The 19,678-nt window shown below is 38.9% G+C and overlaps 1 protein-coding gene across 2 annotated transcripts in view; it reads left to right on the top strand.

Annotated features, from left to right (window-relative positions):
- LOC128697222 (neuron navigator 2) overlaps window positions 1-12,896 on the top strand; it is a 407,376-nt gene extending 394,480 nt beyond the window's left edge. For both annotated transcript variants that reach the window (XM_070104147.1, XM_070104146.1), the window contains 5 exons: window positions 182-375; window positions 1,969-2,092; window positions 2,569-2,991; window positions 4,363-4,462; window positions 6,376-12,896. In XM_070104147.1, coding sequence (XP_069960248.1) covers window positions 182-375; window positions 1,969-2,092; window positions 2,569-2,991; window positions 4,363-4,462; window positions 6,376-7,218 — 1,684 coding nt within the window. In that variant the 3' untranslated portion in view covers window positions 7,219-12,896. The remainder of the gene's footprint in view (window positions 1-181; window positions 376-1,968; window positions 2,093-2,568; window positions 2,992-4,362; window positions 4,463-6,375) is intronic.
- The last annotated feature ends 6,782 nt before the right edge of the window (window positions 12,897-19,678 follow it).

The raw sequence follows: 19,678 nt of genomic DNA, 5'->3' as shown, positions 1-19,678 counted from the left end.
GCCCCTGAAACTTAAACCATCCTTTAAACTTCCCAGTGAAATAAATTCTTTGGTAAGTACTATGCAGCACCTGTGGAATGAGAGGTAATCTTGTTTGATCTGAGGAAGGGAAGGGTAGCTCTAATTTCTCTAGTCAACAACAGTTGTCAAATGCAAAAACAACTTTGTCCCTACTATTCAGAGTAACAGGTAGCAACACACTGGAACTGTGCCAGATGTTGTCTGGTATGTGGCCACGGGACCTTACCTCCAGTCGCTCGGCCTCCACCCTCTCCAACACCAACTCTGCTGCTTCTGTTGCTGCAAAGTCTCTGAATACAGACGCCACCCACCTTCCCCCAGCTGTTATTATTCTTGATGATCTTCACACTGCAGGTAAGCAGAAAATGGATCTTTTAGCTTATAATAGGTCCAAGGAAAATAGACCATCCAAATATTGAACTTCACCTGAAATTATTATAATCAAAAGTAAGCACTAAACCCATCAGGGGTCGTACAGCACTGCTCTACATCTGAAAATCAGCAGTATTGTGGCAAGGTTTGCACACAAATATCAAAATGAGGGATTCTTTAGTACTATTTGTCATATGACTCTTTTGGGTTTAGTGCTTAATTTGATTGTATTACAGTATTATTATTATTATCCAGTACTGTTTGAAAAAAATTCATAAATGCACAAGTTTTTTGGGGAAGTACTGATCTGTGTAGAACTTTATCAAGTCATAACTTGGACACAAGTGCAACTAATGTGACATTTTATTGTGGCAACGTTTCGCTCTCCAGGAACTTTGTCAAGCCGATCATCGACTTGGCAACGTTTCGCTCTCCAGGAACTTTGTCAAGCCGATCATCGGCTTGACAAAGCTCCTCGAGAGCGAAACATTGCCACAATAAAATGTCACATTAGTTGCACTTGTGTCCTTTTACTTTACATATTGTCGATAATTCTACCAACATTATTACAAGTCATAACTTGATGAAGCTCTACACAGAGCAAAATGTTATACTGTATTTCACAGCTTATAAGACTTGTTTTAGTTTCAATAGTTCGACATCAGACTTAACTGAGAGAGCTACAGCCCACCCCACACTTATAGCTCCCATCACTGACCTTCAGTTTATAGGATGCAGGGTGGTTTTTGGAGACATTTTATGGAAAAAAACGTGTTTAATGAGCCACAAAATATGGTAATTAATGCTTGTTTTGCACTTGTCTTTTCTTCATTATTGTTGGCCACACACATTTACGTCCACTCTAGTGTATCACGATGCTTTGCCCAGCGAGAGGATTTCTCAGAGCAAAATCATGACTCGGGGGTCTTGATATTTGACACCGGTGATTAGCAAAACATTAATGGATATCTTCTTGATATCCAGATCCTAACTGTATTTAGTTCTGGTCTGCTACTCATAATGACCAATGTGACACTAATATAATTCTTCACCACTTTCTCCTCTTGCATTTATTCCACATGGCTATTACTCTCTTCCATTTGTTCCTCATGGTCAGTATCATCTGGCATATATTCACATAGCCATACCATGTTGGGCATCAGTTCTTAGACATTCATTCCACATGACCATACCATCACTAGTATTCATTCCACATGACCATACCATCACTAGTATTCATTCCACATGACCCTACCATCACTATCACTATCAGTCATTCTTCATGATCATACCATCACTAGCAGTCATTTCACATGACCATACCATCACTAGCAGTCATTCCACATGACCATACCATCACTAGTATTTATTCCACATTACCATACCATCACTAGTATTCATTTCACATGATCATACCATAACTAGCAGTCATTCCACATTACCATACCATCACTAGTATTCATTTCACATGACCATACCATCACTAGCAGTCATTCTTCATGATCATACCATCACTAGTATTCATTCCACATAGTCATCCAACGAAGCATGTTAAAATCCCTAGCATGATTGCAGGTGGTGTGGTGGAGACGTTACAGCGGTGTCTTCCTGTGGCTGTTCACACCGGCCCAGCCATCATTGCTACCTGCTGTCCCACTGCGACTCTCTCTACTCGCCTCCACATCCACTGCAACTTCAGGTAAGTAGGAAGCTTCTAAATTAATTTTTGACTGCTTAATAACTTTTGTATAGGCAGTGACAGGATAAAATTAATGATAAATGTAATTTGTGTTTGAAGTTAATGTTATAATTTTTATAAGTGCATGTTATTATTTTTTATTTCTATCAGCATAAAGCACTAAACCTATAGGAGCCATAAGTGCTTGTAGACTGGGAGACATTCAGGCTCATTCCAAGGAAGAATGAGTCCAGTTCCCTGGATCAAGAGCCCCTCACTGACATCAAGGGGTTTACGTGTACATGTGTATAGTCCTAAACTAGACATGTAAAAAAAAATGATTCTTTTATGCATGTAGATACGTTGAAGTTTTTGAACTGCAGTATTGGCATGCCTCTGGCACGGTGATGGAGTGATGATGAAATTTTTCTTCTTATTTTGGGTCATCCTGCCTTGGTGGAAAATGATATATGTATTAAAAAAAATTTCTTTTTCAGATGGGCTGCACTGAATACCCAGCAGGAGCCAGTAAGAGGTTTACTTGGGCGAGTACTGCGCCGGCGGGTTGTTGCTGCTGAGGTTGCTGCTAATACTAGACTCCCAGATGCCCACCACCTTGCTGAATGGCTAACACGCTTGTGGCTTCATCTCAACACTGTGTTATCTGGGCATTGCGGGTCACATGAAGTAGGTATTGGGCCAGGCATGCTGATGGACTGTCCCTTGGGCCACGAGGAGACGCAGGCTTGGTTTACAGATGTTTGGAACACACGTTTAGTTCCCTGCATCATCTCCACTGTTCAGCTGTCAACAACTTCAAACTCTGGCTTGCTCGACACATGGACTGACCCTTTAGACTGGGTTCTTGCGACCTACCCTTGGGCTAATAATGCTGCTTGTGGAACTGATCAACTCACAAGGTTAGTCAAAATCTTGTGCTCTCTTCATTGACTTAGTCCTCAACAAGGTACCCATTCTTGTTGCAGGAATTTGAACATTAAATCAGTAACAAACAATCCATGAGCATGGCCATGCTGGTGGGAGATTCATATACAAAAACTTGCATTTGTGGTCACAGCGTGACCTATGCTAACCTCACTATGGTGTATAAATATACCTAGTTGGTTGAATCTTATTGTATCCACCTGGACCAGTGGCTTACGCACCAGCCTGGAGTTTTACAACTCGTTTGCCATGGGTTCTAACCCCTCTTGTGCTGTGATTTATCAAATCAGTCTATTATTTGGCCTGGAATGCACCAGTTTGAACTGATTGAGACAAGCAGGTGCATATATAATTTAATTGTGTATTTCATTTATACCAGTAGTTTTTATGGATACAAAGGCATACTGCCGAGTGTAATAAAGAGAAAACACAGGCAAAGAGCATGTTTTATTGGTAACAAAGTTTTGGTCTGTGTAAAACTTTATCAAGCCAGTGATGCAATAAATAACTACAATGATGCAATAAATAACTACAGTGATGCAATAAATAACTACAGTGATGCATTAAATAACTACAATGATGCAATAAATAACTACAGTGATGCAATAAATAACTACAGTGATGCATTAAATAACTACAATGATGCAATAAATAACTACAGTGATGCAATAAATAACTACAGTGATGCAATAAATAACTACAGTGATGCATTAAATAACTACAATGATGCAATAAATAACTACAGTGATGCAATAAAAAACTACAGTGTGAATCATTGTCACAGTAAAAGCTTGCTCTGCACCTGTCTCTTCATTATATTCTATTTTTGTTTCATAACTTTACCTTGGGGGTTCTTATGTGTATTTTGTATATTAATTACTCAAGAGTGCTGAGCAGTCTAATAGTTTTCTAGGTTCTTTTCACATCTCAGAACTTCTTTCCTCACTTGACTAAATACTGTAAAAAGAGTTTTATGAGAAAGTGATGAAGATGTGTAGTAAGTTACCTCAGTATATTAATACAAACTAGAACAGGTAATAAAATTGTTTGAAGTGAAGTATGTGTTAGAGCAGAACTAGCCTGACGTTAGAACAAGTATTGATGCAGTTTACACTCACTAACTACTAGAGAGGTTTGTGTAATTACCTACTTGAGCCTGTGGAGGTGAGCTCTAGCTCCTGGTACTTCCTTTTAATTTTTGATTAACTGATGTGGTTTAGTACTGACACACACACACCTATTTTTGAATCAGAGTATTTCCACTTCATCCTTACTCAAGTTATTCCTTGTAAATGCCTTAGTTACATTCCTTTACCTGACATAACTATTAACTTCCGTTGCAACAGAATCCCAGCCTCTGATGTTAGTCAGCAGGATGCTAGTCTACCAGTTGGAAAGGCCGTGTCCCCGCGCCGCCCGTATGTTCCACTCTCGGCTCGGCAACAGGTACTGAAAGCTTCATTAGAAATGTAATATCATTTTTTCTTTTTTAACACGTTAGCCGTCTCCCACCAAGGCAGGCTGACCCAAAACAGAAGCAATTTCACCATCTTTCAACATTTTCACCATCATTCACACATAATCACTGCCCTTGCAGAGGTGCCCAGATACGACAGTTTAGATGTCACTCCAAACATCCAATATCCCAAACTCTTCCTTTAAAGTGTAGGCATTGTACTTCCTACCTAAGGGACTATTTCTTTAGGTAGGACCTACATGATACTTAGAAACCAGTTAAGCTTGTATAATTGTCAGTACACAGTGCAAATGTGTGTAAAACAACTATATATTGTTGTACTGTATACTAACAACTTGTTTGTACACTACAACATCAATACAGGATTTTCTTCTTTTTCAGGTTACCCTACCTTGGTGGGAGATGGCTGGTGTGTTAAAAAAAAAATACTTTGTAGAAACTAAATGTTAAGACTCCAAATGCTATACTGCATTTGGGGTCTTAACCTATCAGAAAAAACTAAAAACAGTAAAGCATTAAATAAGGTTTAAAAATGTTAAAGAACATGGTTAATTCAATTTAATTAACTAATATCTCTCTTCCCATATACAGTACTTTTTTACAGTACTCTATTATTTAGATTATTATTTTTTTTAATACACTGGCTGTCTCCCACCAAGGTAGGGTGACCTGAAAAAGAAGAAAACACTTTCACCATCATTCTCTGTATCACTGTCTTTCTATAGGTGCACAGTTCAGATGCTCCTCCAAACTGCAAAATCTCTAGCTCTGTGGATAATACTTTTAGTAACCTCACACCACCACCTCGTATCTCCAAGCTACGAATTCTTTGTATAATATTTACACCAAACATTGCCCTTAGATATGACATCTCCACTGCCTCCAGCCTCCTCGCTGCAACATTCACAACCCATGCTTCACACCTCTATAAAAGTATTCCCACTTTTGTCTCCACAGATGCCTCAGTGCACCACTCACCTTTTTTCCCCTCATCAGTTTTGTGATTCAACTTTTTTCATAGACCCATCGAGCAACAAGTCCACTCTCAGATATCTGAACATATTCACTTCCAATCTGATATCCTCATTACCTAAATAATTTGTTACCCTTATCACCTTGCTTTTTCCTATGTTCACTTTTAATTTTCTTCTTTTACACACCCAAATTCATCCAGCAACTTTTACAACTTCTCTTCAGAATCTCCAAAAAACACAGTGTCATCAGAAAAAAGCAACTGTGACAACTCCCATTTTGTATTAGATTCTGCATATTTCAATCCCACACCTCTCCCCAACACCCTAGCATTCACTTCTTTTACAACCCCATCTATGAATATGTTAAGCAACCATGGTGACATCACCAATCCTTGTCTAATTTTAACCCGTAAACGGTCCAAGCAGATCTACGTTTTTTTTACATATTTTCAAATATAACAAAAAAAAAAGTAGATCAAAGTTTTTTTACACATTTTCAAATGTAAAAAACAAAAAGATGATCTACTTTTTTTACATACTTTCAAATGTTGAAAAAACATATATATACGTTTGGACCGTTTACGGGTTAACTGTGCATAATTTTCAGTATGAGTTAGTCAGTCACTTTTCTTACACAGATTTTTCATACCAAGGCAGTGTGACCCAAAGATGAAAACTTTTTCACCATCACTTTGGTTAGTCTTCCGATTAAGCAGTACTAACTTTGTCATAAAATCTCGACCTACCCTTTACAAATTTCAACATTTCTCATTGTTGAACATTTTAAACCTATATGTCAAAAGTACATTAATATTTTAATGGTTGTCATGACACCATAATTGCACCTTTTCTCCTGAACAAAAAACAGAGTATCTTTCTAACTGTCCACGTATACTGCTCATTTTCAGAATCATACGCCAGAGTCGAGGTACGCTGTGCTGCAGGTACCAGTGGTTACGGAAGGAATGAAAGGTACAGGTCAAGCCACTTTTACAACTCCAAGAGATTGTATAACCTGTAGCAACAACCAGGATGCTCCACATCATGTTAGTGAAAGTAAGAGAGATGACTGGCAATCCATTAACAGCAATATTACCAGTGAATCTCTCTCAATTTCAACACTTCAGCGAACAAGGAGAAATACAATTGCCACTAGCAGTCTCATCAGAGCATCATCGGGTGTTAATGGTACTAGTGGAAGTCGTGTGGTGATTATAGCAGATCAAGATAACAACAATATAACTGCAAAATTAACAACAGGGAGGAGCAACAATAACAGAAATCCCACAGTGATTAAGGCTGAGAATAAAATACATTTAGGTTCTTTGGCAGATATGAGAGTCAGTGCTCAAGGCATGAGTGAAGATGAGGCACAATTGTCTAGTGAAGACGAGTTAATGGATCAGTATGGTATTCTGTCGGAACAAGATGAAAAAGCAAAGAAATCCATTACCCAAAATCAAAATGGATGTATTGGTAAAGTAGGTGGCATTAAGCCAGTCATACACATGGCTCACAGTACCAAAATAGACAGTAATGAAGAAATAGCAATGGAAACAGACTACAAGCCTCAGCTTCCAATTATACGGCCTCAAATTCTGGATGTCCTTACAAAAAATGCCATAAATGCTATTGGTGTGGCCCCAGAGTGTATGAAAATAATTCATGGTGGAGGATCAAAGCTGGATCTTAAAGTTATGGCACAAGAATTAACCACAACTTTCAAGCCGGTTGAATCCACCATTAAATGATATATAAACAAAATAACTTACTGAACCACAGCTTATTTTTTGAAAAGATGTAAATTTTCAATGAAGTTATTACAGAGAACCATCAGTCACAAACCAGAGCATTTGCGACAAAGTTAGTTTGTGGTATTATAATTCTGTCTTTAATTTTTATTTATTTTATAATCAGGGGGAAGTGCTAAACCCAGAGGGGTCATACACTGGCTTGGTGATGGTGAATTAAATAGGCAGGAACATTTGCTCCATGTCTATCTCACAGGGTATCTTTACCCTTCAACTCTCCAAACGTAGATCTACGTTTTATTTTACATTTGAAGGCATGTAAAATAAAACATAGATCTACGTTTGGAGTGCTACGCAACTGAGCATAGATCTATGTTTTGGACAGTTTAAGGGTTAATACAGTAAATATAATACTGTTTGGAAGACTCAAGATTTGGCCCTCTAATTCATAATTTTGTTATGAAGTTAAGCAGAGCCCCTGCTTATAAAATTGCAACTCTCACTAGACTGGTATTTCACTTTTGTTGAAAGTGTTACCAAGCTCTAAAGAGTAACAAAACTGATTTGTTTTTGCTAATTACTATTAGGCAAATACTAGAATCATAGCATTGGTGGCTATAATTATAGCTTTAATTTTTAAAATGGTGGAGTGGTAAGTCAGTGGAAGGCCTCAGTCAGATTACCAAAAGCTCCAGTTGTGTGTCATCATGTGACCAAGACCCACATCAGTAAATATGTGTCCTGTTTCCTGACAAACTTTACCTAACGTAACTAGAATCATACCTTAAAGTTACTGAGACTTCCTTCAAATATTTTTGTTATAGCATGAAATATCTTTGTATAAACCCTTCATGAAAGGTGCCTTGAAGCTGGTAAATTATTATTATAATCAAGGGGGAAGCGCTAAACCCGGAGGATTATACAGCACCCGGGGGGGGGGGAATGTGGAAGGCATTCAGGCTTAATTTGGGGAACTGGAGCACAGATCCAATTCCCTAAATCAAGAGCCCCTCACCAACATCAAGGAACCTTCCTTGAGGGGTGAAGCTGGTGAAGGCTCTAGATCCAAAGGATTTGAAGCCACTCTCTCCTTTCTTGGATGGAATCACATTACTTCCCAGTCCCCTATGGGTTTATTAACTCCCCTTTGCCCAGTGAAATAAATACAGTGGACCCACGGTTAATGATATTTTTTCATTCCAGAAGTATGTTCAGGTGCCAGTACTGACCGAATTTGTTCCCATAAGGAATATTGTGAATTATTATTATTATAATCAAGGGGGAAGCGCTAAACCCAGAGGATTATACAGCAGGAATATTGTGAAGTAGATTAGTCCATTTCAGAACCCCAAACATACACGTACAAACGCACTTACATAATTGGTCGCATTTGGAGGTGATCGTTAAGCGGGGGTCCACTGTACATGTATATAAAAAAAAATATATGTTGAAGCTGGGGACTATATGACAATCTTCTAAAGTTGCTGATAGCGCTTGACATGTTGATGAATGCTAAAAACACACACATGGTTGGTTATTTAATTTGTGACTGATATTTAATGTACAACTTTATGTAATACTGTATATAAATATTTTTATTAAGAGCCAAATTCTTTACATATTTTATGCTACTTTACTGATTATATGTATGTATATCTATATCAATATTTTTTTTAACACAACGGCTGCCTCCCACCAAGGTAGGGTGACCCAAAAAAGAAGAAATACTTTCATCATCATTCACTCTATCACAATGTTGCCATAGGAACACAGATCCTACAGTTCAGATGCCCCTCTAAACTGCAAATATCCCCACCCCTCCTGCAGAGTGCAAGCCCTGTACTTTGCACTTCCAGGACTAAATGGTTTCCTGAATCTCCTTACAAATATTACCTTGCTCACACTCCAACAGTTCATCTAGTCCCAAAAACCATTTGCCTCCACTCCTATCTAACACACTCACACATACCTACTGAATGTCTGTGTCTCTTACACACAAAACCTTCTTTACCCCCCTTTCTTAAGGCAACCCCTTACCCTGCCTTCCCTTAACTATAGATTTATACACCCTCCAAGTTATCCTATTTTGCTCCATCCTTTAAATGCCCAGACCACCTCAACAACCCCTTCTCAGCCTTCGGGATAATACTTTCAATAATTCCACACCTCCTAATCTTCAAGGTTACGAATTCCCTTCATAATATTTACACCACACATTGCCCTCAGACACAACATCTCCACTGCCTCCAGCCTCCTTGCTGCAGCATTCACAACCCATGCTTCACACCCATATAAGAGTATTTGTACCACTATACTCTCATACATTTTCCCTTTTGCCTCCATGGATAATGTTCTTTGTCTCCACTGATGCCCCATTATATATATATCTATATCATACATGTATTTTTTTTTTTCAACGAACCAGCCATATCCCACCGAGGCAGGGTGATATATATGTATGTTGTACATAATACCTCTTAAAGTTAGAGAGAAGCTACAGTAAACTGGCACTTACATAAACAAATTTGCATACACACACACAGGTACATTACCTTGAGAGATAAATGTGAATAAAGTTGGCTTCAGAGTCATAAAATTCACATTACTGACTAATGCTCCATCACTAGTAAAATTTTTAATATTTTCACAGCCATATGTGAGACTTAAAGAGTCAGTTCATGTCCAGTACATGTATAAAGAGTTTTCAAAACACTTTGTTAAAGATCTTTCAAAGGCTTAGATATAGGTTTATGTAAATTCATAAAAATGCTGATTTTGTGTAATGCCTGATTATAATTATTAATGTAACCTAGCAGGTTACTAGAGTGCAATTACTGGTCTAGTTTGTATTGTATTGTATATTTTACTGAATCTTCCTCATATGTACCTGAGATTTAAAAGGATCATCCCATCTGAAGGTCAGATTGGATTCCTTAATAACTGAGTTATTCTTACGTTATATGCAGAGATTTTGGATGACTGTTACAGTAGCAGTAATATACACCTCATGAGGAGGAAGAAAAAACTATACAATGTTGCTGAAGGAATGGGGTTAGAATTTTAAGAATGGTTGCTCAGTCCTTCGTACAGGAGTGCCTCACTTACACAGCAGGTTAGGTTCCAGGCCACCACTGTAAAGTGAAACGTACACTTTACTTACCTTAAATTATTTTCATCCTTATAGTGAGTGGTGAATGTATTTATTCTAGGAAGTCTGAATAAATGAAGAATGGTTATAACTGAAAACTGCTGTATTAGCAAAATGCTGTAAAGTGAAGCACAGTGCTGTAAAGTGAGGCCCTCCTATACTCCTTTTATTACCTTCACATTATGGTGAAATTATCATTGAGACAATTTTGTTACTGGAGAAATTAATGTACTCCCAGACAGTAGGCTCACTCATTGTTATAAAATTTATATACAACCTGAATAATGGCTACTAGATTAATTAAGAGCAAAATTCCACATGAGAAGCAATAATTCCCACTTTGGTATGCTATATGACAGCTAAAATAATTCCCCAAGACAATTATGTAAAACTGATGTAATTTTAAATTTTTATCCAAATGTGCTACACTTTAATATTTTTAATACATGGCAGCTTACATTTCCTCTTCATTATAATATTTTGAGTTCATATATTCTCTTAGGACAATAGTACATTTAAGCACAAAAAAAAAAAGAATCTGTATTCCTCCAGTAAATTAGTCAACAGTTAAATTATGATTATTACCTCCTTATCGAGTGTTGTTTTAGCATTGCTTAAGAAAAGGATCTTTACAATTGCATGTCATTTTGCTGTTTTGGACAATTTTCGTGTGTGTCGTACAACATGTCAAAGTTCTTAAATGATTTAGTAATTTCAGAGGTGCTAATCTATGATTTTCCTTTATTACTTTTATAAATTCTCTGGTGATTTAAAAGTCTTTCATAGGTTTCCAAGGGAACAGATATCAGCATCATAAATGCAAAAATTAAACAAATTTCCTATAGTAAATAAGTAATGTATATTCTTTGAAAAAGAATTATACATTACTTGAAACATCAGAAAGCAGAGTACATACAGTAAAACTTCTCATTAATGGATTTTGGCAATTTGGCCAGGCAAATGTTGGAAATAGAAAAAATGGACAAAAGTCTGTAATTCTGGATATTATCTGTAGTGAGAGTCCTGTTGTCTTCCTAAGTATCAGATTAAGCCTGAGGACTCTGACATTTGCCTAATGTGCGCCAGAGCAGCCACATCCAGGACCTGTCAGTGTTTCATCGCTCTCTGAGCAGTAGACAACCTGTGCCAGTTTGTGCACATAAACTCATCAATCAGTCTTTAACTTTCCTGGATTTAAAGTGTTTTGTGTGGCTTTATTAACAGATTAAGTAAAGTGCAATAAACAATGACTTCTAAAGCAAATGGTGGTGCCAAGGGAAAGTGTGTGATTCTCACTGTTAAGCAGTGATTTGACTTAATGAAGAAAGTTGAGTCTGGTGTTTCCATGGCATGGGTATGTAAGAAACAGTGTCTCATATCTGTACAAGCAAGGACTCTTACAGACTCTTAAGTTGAGTGTAGATGGTAGTGGAGCTTTACGGCTCCTCTTATTAAGAATAAAAGTTCTTCCAAGTCACCACTATCAATCACGGCAGTTTACACCTTGTCTCTCCACTCTGAAAATGTAAGTAAAATTACTGTAAATTTTTTTTTTTTTTTTTTTTATCACACTGGCCGATTCCCACCAAGGCAGGGAGGCCCGAAAAAGAAAAACTTTCACCATCACTGTCTTGCCAGAAGGGTGCTTTACACTACAGTTTTTAAACTGCAACATTAACACCCCTCCTTCAGAGTGCAGGCACTGTACTTCCCATCTCCAGGACTCAAGTCCGGCCTGCCGGTTTCCCTGAACCCCTTCATAAATGTTACTTTGCTCACACTCCAACAGCACATCAAGTATTAAAAACCATTTGTCTCCATTCACTCCTATCAAACACGCTCACGCGTGTTATACTATAATAAATTATTACAGGTTACAATACCTGTATTCTTAGCGTCTGGTTGCTTTCTGCATTAGCAGACCAAACCTGCTAGTTCAGAGGACAACCAGATTGTGAAAAATTAAATAATTTGGAAGTTGTGGGCAATTGGCAATAACGTACACCCCCTTCCTCCAGTAGTTCATTAACAAGAGGGTTCACTATATGTATTTGCTAACTACTTCTTTGGGGATAAAAGTTTAAAACTCGTATATTTACCCACTTTTAATTATGATCATTAAATGCATCACATCAAACAAGCCAGACAGTAATGTACATCCTCCATTCATACACATTAACTAAGACTCAACTGCTGTTTAGTCAACTACACACTCATACACCAAAGAAATGGCTTTGCTGAACTCTACTTATGTTTTTATTAAATATTTACTTCTGGTATCATTTATAGATTGAAATGTACAGATATTTTGGGCTACACTATCTGCTCCATTTTAAATTTTCGTGCTATAGAGTTTATATTGAGTGTGATCAAAATAATGTCCCGCTAATATTCTCAGGTTAACTGTGTAAACGATCAAAATTTTTACCATACATAGTCTCAGAATTTTTAAAATATAAATGTATTTAAAAGCTGTGTATTACATTACATATCCAAAGACTTATTTTGTAATAAAACCAAAAATTACAAATTTGTTTCTTTAGCCAACAGAATGTTTTTTTTTTTTTTTCAACAAGTCGGCCGTCTCCCACCGAGGCAGGGTGTATATGTATTAAAAATATAATCCTCCCACAGCAAATTGTTTCTGTCTCACTAAAATGAGGTGACTCAAAGAAGAAAACATTTAACATCACTTCTTGTCATCTCCACCCTTATTTATCCTTTGATCCTCCATCAATTCCTATCCTGCAGCGATGTATGACCCTGGTAGGTTTAGCGCTTCCTTTTGATTATAATAATAATTACTATCACTCACTCCAATGTTTTCAGTGCAAATACAAACTTTATCTCTTTGTGCAGTTTACAAAATGTAGTTTACGTGTAAAAAAATACAGTGGACCCTCGACTTACGATATTAATTCGTTACTGAACGAATTTACTCCCATAAGGAATATTGTAAATTAGATTAGTCCATTTCAGACCCCCAAAACTACACTTACAGAAGCACTTACAAAAATACACTTACATAATTGTTCGAGTTGGGAGCTGTTCGTAAGTCAGGGATCCACTGTATTGTTAAGCACAAAAGAAAACCATTAGCATGCTGTATATTTCAGGCAGAATGCAATTGCATAGCAATCAAATGACCCAGCAAACCCCAACATTCCCATCTATCTTTCTGAGTGCAAGCATCTTACCTCCGTTTCCAGAACTCAAGTCTAGCCAACAGGTTTCTGTATATCCCTTTGGATATTAGTATGCTCACACTGCTGCATATCATGTGTGTTATACCACTTGCCTACACTCTATCATACTTGAACTTCTACTGGATACTTGAGGTAATCTCCCAATACCTTTAACCCTTTCAGGGTCCAGAGGCCAAATTTCAAAGTGTGCACCAGGGTCCAAGAATTTAAAAAAAAAAAATTTGTTATTTTTTCTTATGAAATGGTAGAGAATCTTTTTCTGAAGGTAATAAAACAAAAAGTACGAAATTTGATGGAAAATTGACGAAATTATGTTCTCGCGAATTTTGATGTGTCAGCGATATTTACAAATCAGTGATTTTGCCGACTTTGACTCCCATTTTAGGCCAATTACATTATTCCAGTCGGCCAAATTCTTAGCTATTTCACTAGTATTACTTCTATTCTATCGAGTGAGCACAAGAAATCGCCAAGTCAACTGTTTCAACTACAAAATAAAGTGATTGGAAATTGGTAATTTGGCCAATTTAACACAAAGTTCAAAATAGGGTCCAGAATAAACAATGTGGTATTCCTGGCACTAAACTAACATTTCCTCTGTTCATTAGTTACGTTTTGAGGCTTTACTAATGAATTTAACCACATTTGTGAATGTATATTAGACCGACCAGCTGGTGTGTATTAGACGTGTGAGGTCATTTGTTTACTCTTGAACATCGGCAAAAATTTAACATTTCCGCTAATTTGAACTCAGTTTCAAGCCAATTCCAGTACTAAAACCAATCAAAATCATCTCTATTTCTGTAATATGTCTTCCATTCTATCAAATGAGACCAAGAACTCACAAATACACCTATTTACCTGGAGTTTACCTGGAGAGAGTTTCGGGGGTCAACGCCCCTGCGGCCCGGTTTGTGACCAGGCCTCCTGGTGGATCAGAGCCTGATCAACCAGGCTGTTACTGCTGGCTGGACGCAATCCAACGCACGAGCCACAGCTCGGCTGGTCAGGTACTGACTTTAGGTGCTTGTCCAGTGCCAGCTTGAAGACTGCCAGGGGTCTATTGGTAATCCCCCTTATGTATGCTGGGAGGCAGTTGAACAGTCTTGGGCCCCTGACACTTATTGTATTGTCTCTTAACGTGCTAGTGACACCCCTGCTTTTCATTAGGGGGATGTTGCATCATCTGCCAAGTCTTTTGCTTTCGTTGTGAGTGATTTTCGTGTGCAAGTTCGGTGCTAGTCCCTCTAGGATTTTCCAGGTGTATATAATCATGTATCTCTCCCACCTGCGTTCCGTTCCAGGGAATACAGGTTCAGGAACTTTAAGCGCTCCCAGTAATTGAGGTGTTTTATCTCCGTTATGCGCACTGTGAAGGTTCTCTGTACATTTTCTAGGTCAGCAATTTTACCTGTCTTGAAAGGTGCTGTTAGTGTGCAGCAATATTCCAGCCTAGATAGAACAAGTGACCTGAAGAGTGTCATCATGGGCTTGGCATCCCTAGTTTTGAAGGTTCTCATTATCCATCCTGTCATTTTTCTAGCAGATGCGATTGATACAATGTTATGGTCCTTGAAGGTGAGATCCTCCGACATGATCACTCCCAGGTCTTTGACGTTTGTTTTTCGCTCTATTTTGTGGCCGGAATTTGTTTTGTACTCTGATGAAGTTTTGATTTCCTCGTGTCTACCATGTCGGAGTAATTGAAATTTCTCATCATAGAACTTCATATTGTTTTCTGCAGCCCATTGAAAGATTTGGTTGATGTCTGCCTGGAGCCTTGCAATGTCTGCAATGGAGGACACTGTCATGCAGATTCAGGTGTCATCTGCAAAGGAAGACACGGTGCTGTGGCTGACATCCTTGTCTATGTCAGATATGAGGACGAGAAACATGACAGGAGCGAGTACTGTGCCTTGTGGAACAGAGCTTTTCACCGTAGCTGCCTCGGACTTTACTCTGTTGACTACTACTCTTTGTGTTCTGTTTGTGAGGAAATTATAGATCCATCTACCAACTTTTCCTATTATTCCTTTAGCACGCATTTTGTGCGCTATTACGCCATGGTCACATTGTCGAAGGCTTTTGCAAAGTCTATATATATTACATCTGCATTCTTTTTGTCTTCTAGTGCATCTAGGACCTTGTCGTAGTGATCCAATAGTTGAGACAGACAGGAGCGACCTGTTCTAAACCCATGTTGCCCTGGGTTGTGTAACTGATGGGTTTCTAGATGGGTGGCGATCTTGCTTCTTAGGACCCTTTCAAAGATTTTTATGATATGGGATGTTAGTGCTATCGGTCTGTAGTTCTTTGCTACTGCTTTACTGCCCCCTTTGTGGAGTGGGGCTATGTCTGTTGTTTTTAGTAACTTTGGGACGACCCCCGTGTCCATGCTCCCTCTCCATAGGATGGTAAAAGCTCGTGATAGGGGCTTCTTGCAGTTCTTGATGAACACGGAGTTCCATGAGTCTGGCCCTGGGACAGAGTGCATGGGCATGTCATATATCGCCTGTTCGAAGTCATTTGGAGTCAGGATAACATCGGATAGGCTTGTGTTAACCAAATTCTGTGGCTCTCTCATAAAAAATTCATTTTGATCTTCGACTCTCAGTCTGGTTAGCGGCTCGCTAAAAACTGAGTCATATTGGGACTTGAGTAGCTCACTCATTTCCTTGCTGTCATCTGTGTAGGACCCATCTTGTTTAAGTAGGGGCCCAATACTGGACGTTGTTCTCAACTTTGATTTGGCATAGGAAAAGAAATGCTTTGGGTTTCTTTCGATTTCATTTATGGCTTTTAGTTCTTTCCACGATTCCTGACTCCTATAAGATTCCTTTAGCTTAAGTTCGATGTTTGCTATTTCTCTGACCAGTGACTCCCTACGCATTTCAGATATATTGGCCTCTTTTAGCCGCTCTGTTATTATTTTTCATCGCCTGTAAAGGGAGCGCCTGTCTCTTTCTATTTTACATCTACTCCTCCTTTTTTTTAAAGGAATAAGCCTTGAGCATACATCGAGTGCCACCGAGTTAATCTGCTCTAGGCATATGTTGGGGTCTGTGTTGCTTAGCCTATCTTCCCAGCTTATATCGGTTAGGACTTGGTTTACTTGGTCCCACTTTATGTTCTTATTATTGAAGTTGAATTTGGTGAAGGCTCCCTCATGACTAATCTCATTATGTCGGTCTGGAGCTCCGCGCATACATGTCTGAACCTCGATTATGTTGTGATCTGAGTATATTGTTTTTGATATGGTGACATTTCTTATCAGATCATCATTGTTAGTGAAAATGAGGTCCAGTGTATTCTCCAGTCTAGTAGGCTCTATTATTTGCTAGTTTAAGTTGAATTTTGTGCAGAGATTTAAAAGCTCGTGTGTGTGTGAATTCTCGTAAGAGCTGCCTCCTGGAGTTATCACTGCAACAACATTATTTGCTATATTCCTCCATTTTAGGTGCCTTAAGTTGAAATCCCCCAGGAGCAAGATGTTGGGTGCAGGAGCTGGCAGATTTTCCAGACAGTGGTTAATTTTTAACAGCTGTTCCTGGAATTCTGGGACGTTGCGTCCGGAGGCTTGTAGACTACCACAATGACTAGGTTTTGGTTCTCGATCTTTACTGCTAAAACTTCCACTACATCATTTGAGGCATTAAGCAGTTCTGTGCAAACAAGTGACTCTGCAATATGCAGGCTAACCCCCCCTTTTACCTGTTCACTCTGTCGCATCTGTATAGGTTGTAACCTGGGATCCATATTTCGTTGTCCAAGTGATCCTTCATATGGGTCTCTGTGAAAGCCGCGAATATTTCATTTGCCTCTGTAAGCAGCCCACGGATGAAAGGTATTTTGTTGTTCGTTGGTGGTTTTAGACCCTGTATATTTGCAAAAAAGAATGTCATCGGACTGGTGGTATTGGTGGTACTGGGGGGGACCTTTTTTTCTGGCATTAGTATCTGTATCTGTTGGTTTGGAGTGGAGGCCATCGACTGTGGTTCCACTCCAGGAATGACTGAATTTGGTGTACGATTTCTGCCATTTCCTGCCAGTTTTTTTTCCTTCCTGGCACTAAAAAACCTCTCCCTCTTGAGTGGCTGTGGCTACCCAGGTTTTCCCATGGCCTGGATGTTTTGTATCTTTTTGTCCCCTTTAGATGGTGTGCCTGGCAATTTAAGTTATAGCACAGTCTTTCCTGTACTGAAGAGGGACATATTTCAGGGTGAAAAAAGCTTACAGGAAGGGAGTTTGCATTTTCCTGTTGTCATATGGGCACGGCATTTTCTAGGGTGGTCAAGTTGCACGTCCCATCTGTTTTTCCAGATTTCCCATGCCTGCAGATACCAAGTGCATAGTATGTGCACAGGCTTGGTTTCCATTTGCCTTGGGTTTCTGTGACTGTATTCCCTGTTGGTGCATGTTTACCTGTGTCTTTCCTATCCTCGCTAGCACTAACAATGGGGCTCTCACCAGTTGTTTTTGGTAATGTATCCTCACTAATGCTAGTGGAGTCCCCTTGTTTGCTATCTCCTGTAGTATTACTAGTTTGTAATATTGGTTTTATCTTGTCTTTGACTACACTTGTTTCCTCACTACAGCTTCTGTCTCCCTCAAGGTCATTTATATGCATCCCCTCCTGCGTACATTTACTGACTACCTGGACAGCATCTCCACCCTCACCATTACTGTTTCCCAGGACAGCACCTCCAGCTTCACCATTACTGTCTCCCAGGACAGCACCTCCAGCTTCACCATTTCTGTCTCCCAGGACAGCATCTCCACCCTCACCATTACTGTTTCCCAGGACAGCACCTCCAGCTTCACCATTACTGTCTCCCAGGACAGCACCTCCAGCTTCACCATTACTGTCTACCAGGACAGCACTATCAGCCCCACATTTACTGACTACCAGGGCAGCACCTCCAGCCTTACAGTTTCTGACTACATGGCCAGCACCAAGGGCAATACCATCCAGCCCAGACTTTTTATTCTCCCATCTGTTATAGAATGCTTCCAGGTTTTCTATGAAGGCTGCTTTGATGTTATCCTCTTTTAATACCAATGTGATTTTAGTCCACAGATTTCTCATTTGGGCATACCCAAAAACACTTCCCTGATTTAATACTGCTTGTAGCTAGTTCTTGGATATCTGCACAAGAGGCGTGACACCAGTTTTCACAAAAATGGCAATTTATCCATGTGGAAGCCCGTTTGTTTGATGTCCTGCAGACTACACAGAGCTTCATAATGATTTGAATTGTTGATTTACTGTAATTCTACTAGTAACCTCTTGAATATTCTACTAATAACCTCCTTAAAGTGAAGCTCTAGCTATTTGTATTTCTATTTCTAACTGTACTTGTATATTAGGACAGCTTACCGGTGTACGTTCCTGTTTTATAAAATACATGTGAAAAAACACTGCAAAGTCGCTGTTTTAATCGAAAATCATGGTCTCAGTTTTTTTTTCTCAAATTATACACAGTGTGCTGCAGGATTTGTTTTATATGGTGCACACATACCACATAGATGTATTCTCTCATATCTAGGCCCAAATTTACCACTCACAGCTTATCAGAGTGAGCTGAGCTCATGGCGTAGATCTACGGTTTGGACCCTGAACGTAAAGCCGTAGATCTACGGCACGGACCCTGAAAGGGTTAACAGTGTATTGATAATAGTGAGAATCTTAATCCAAAGAACTGGACTTATCCTCTCCTTCTTGGTATAGAACATGAATGCCTTCAATTACCCAGGCACTATATGAGCCCTATGGGGTTATGACTTTCCCTGATTAGAATAAAAATAGTCAATACCTGTACTTTTAAACATCCCTTCCAAACTTTCCCTAAACTTCCACTCCAGGTTTCTACACCTTGATCAAGTGATGTTGCTCCAACTTTTCTACATGACCAGGATGGGTTGTAAGCTCAGCTTAACAACCCATCCTCCACTCTCTGAATTATATACACCTTTTATACCACTTATACTATGCTATCATCTCTACAATACTCAGGGAAACAGATGGAGGGGCTTGGGGCAGGATGTTGTAGTAGTAAACCAGGGCACATAGACAGCAGCTAAAATTGCTACAACTTCAAGAAAGATA

This window comes from Cherax quadricarinatus, chromosome 89 (assembly GCF_038502225.1).
Source record: "Cherax quadricarinatus isolate ZL_2023a chromosome 89, ASM3850222v1, whole genome shotgun sequence".
In the NCBI taxonomy this organism is placed as follows: Eukaryota; Metazoa; Arthropoda; class Malacostraca; order Decapoda; family Parastacidae; genus Cherax; species Cherax quadricarinatus.
This window is presented reverse-complemented; position numbering and strand designations above follow the sequence as displayed.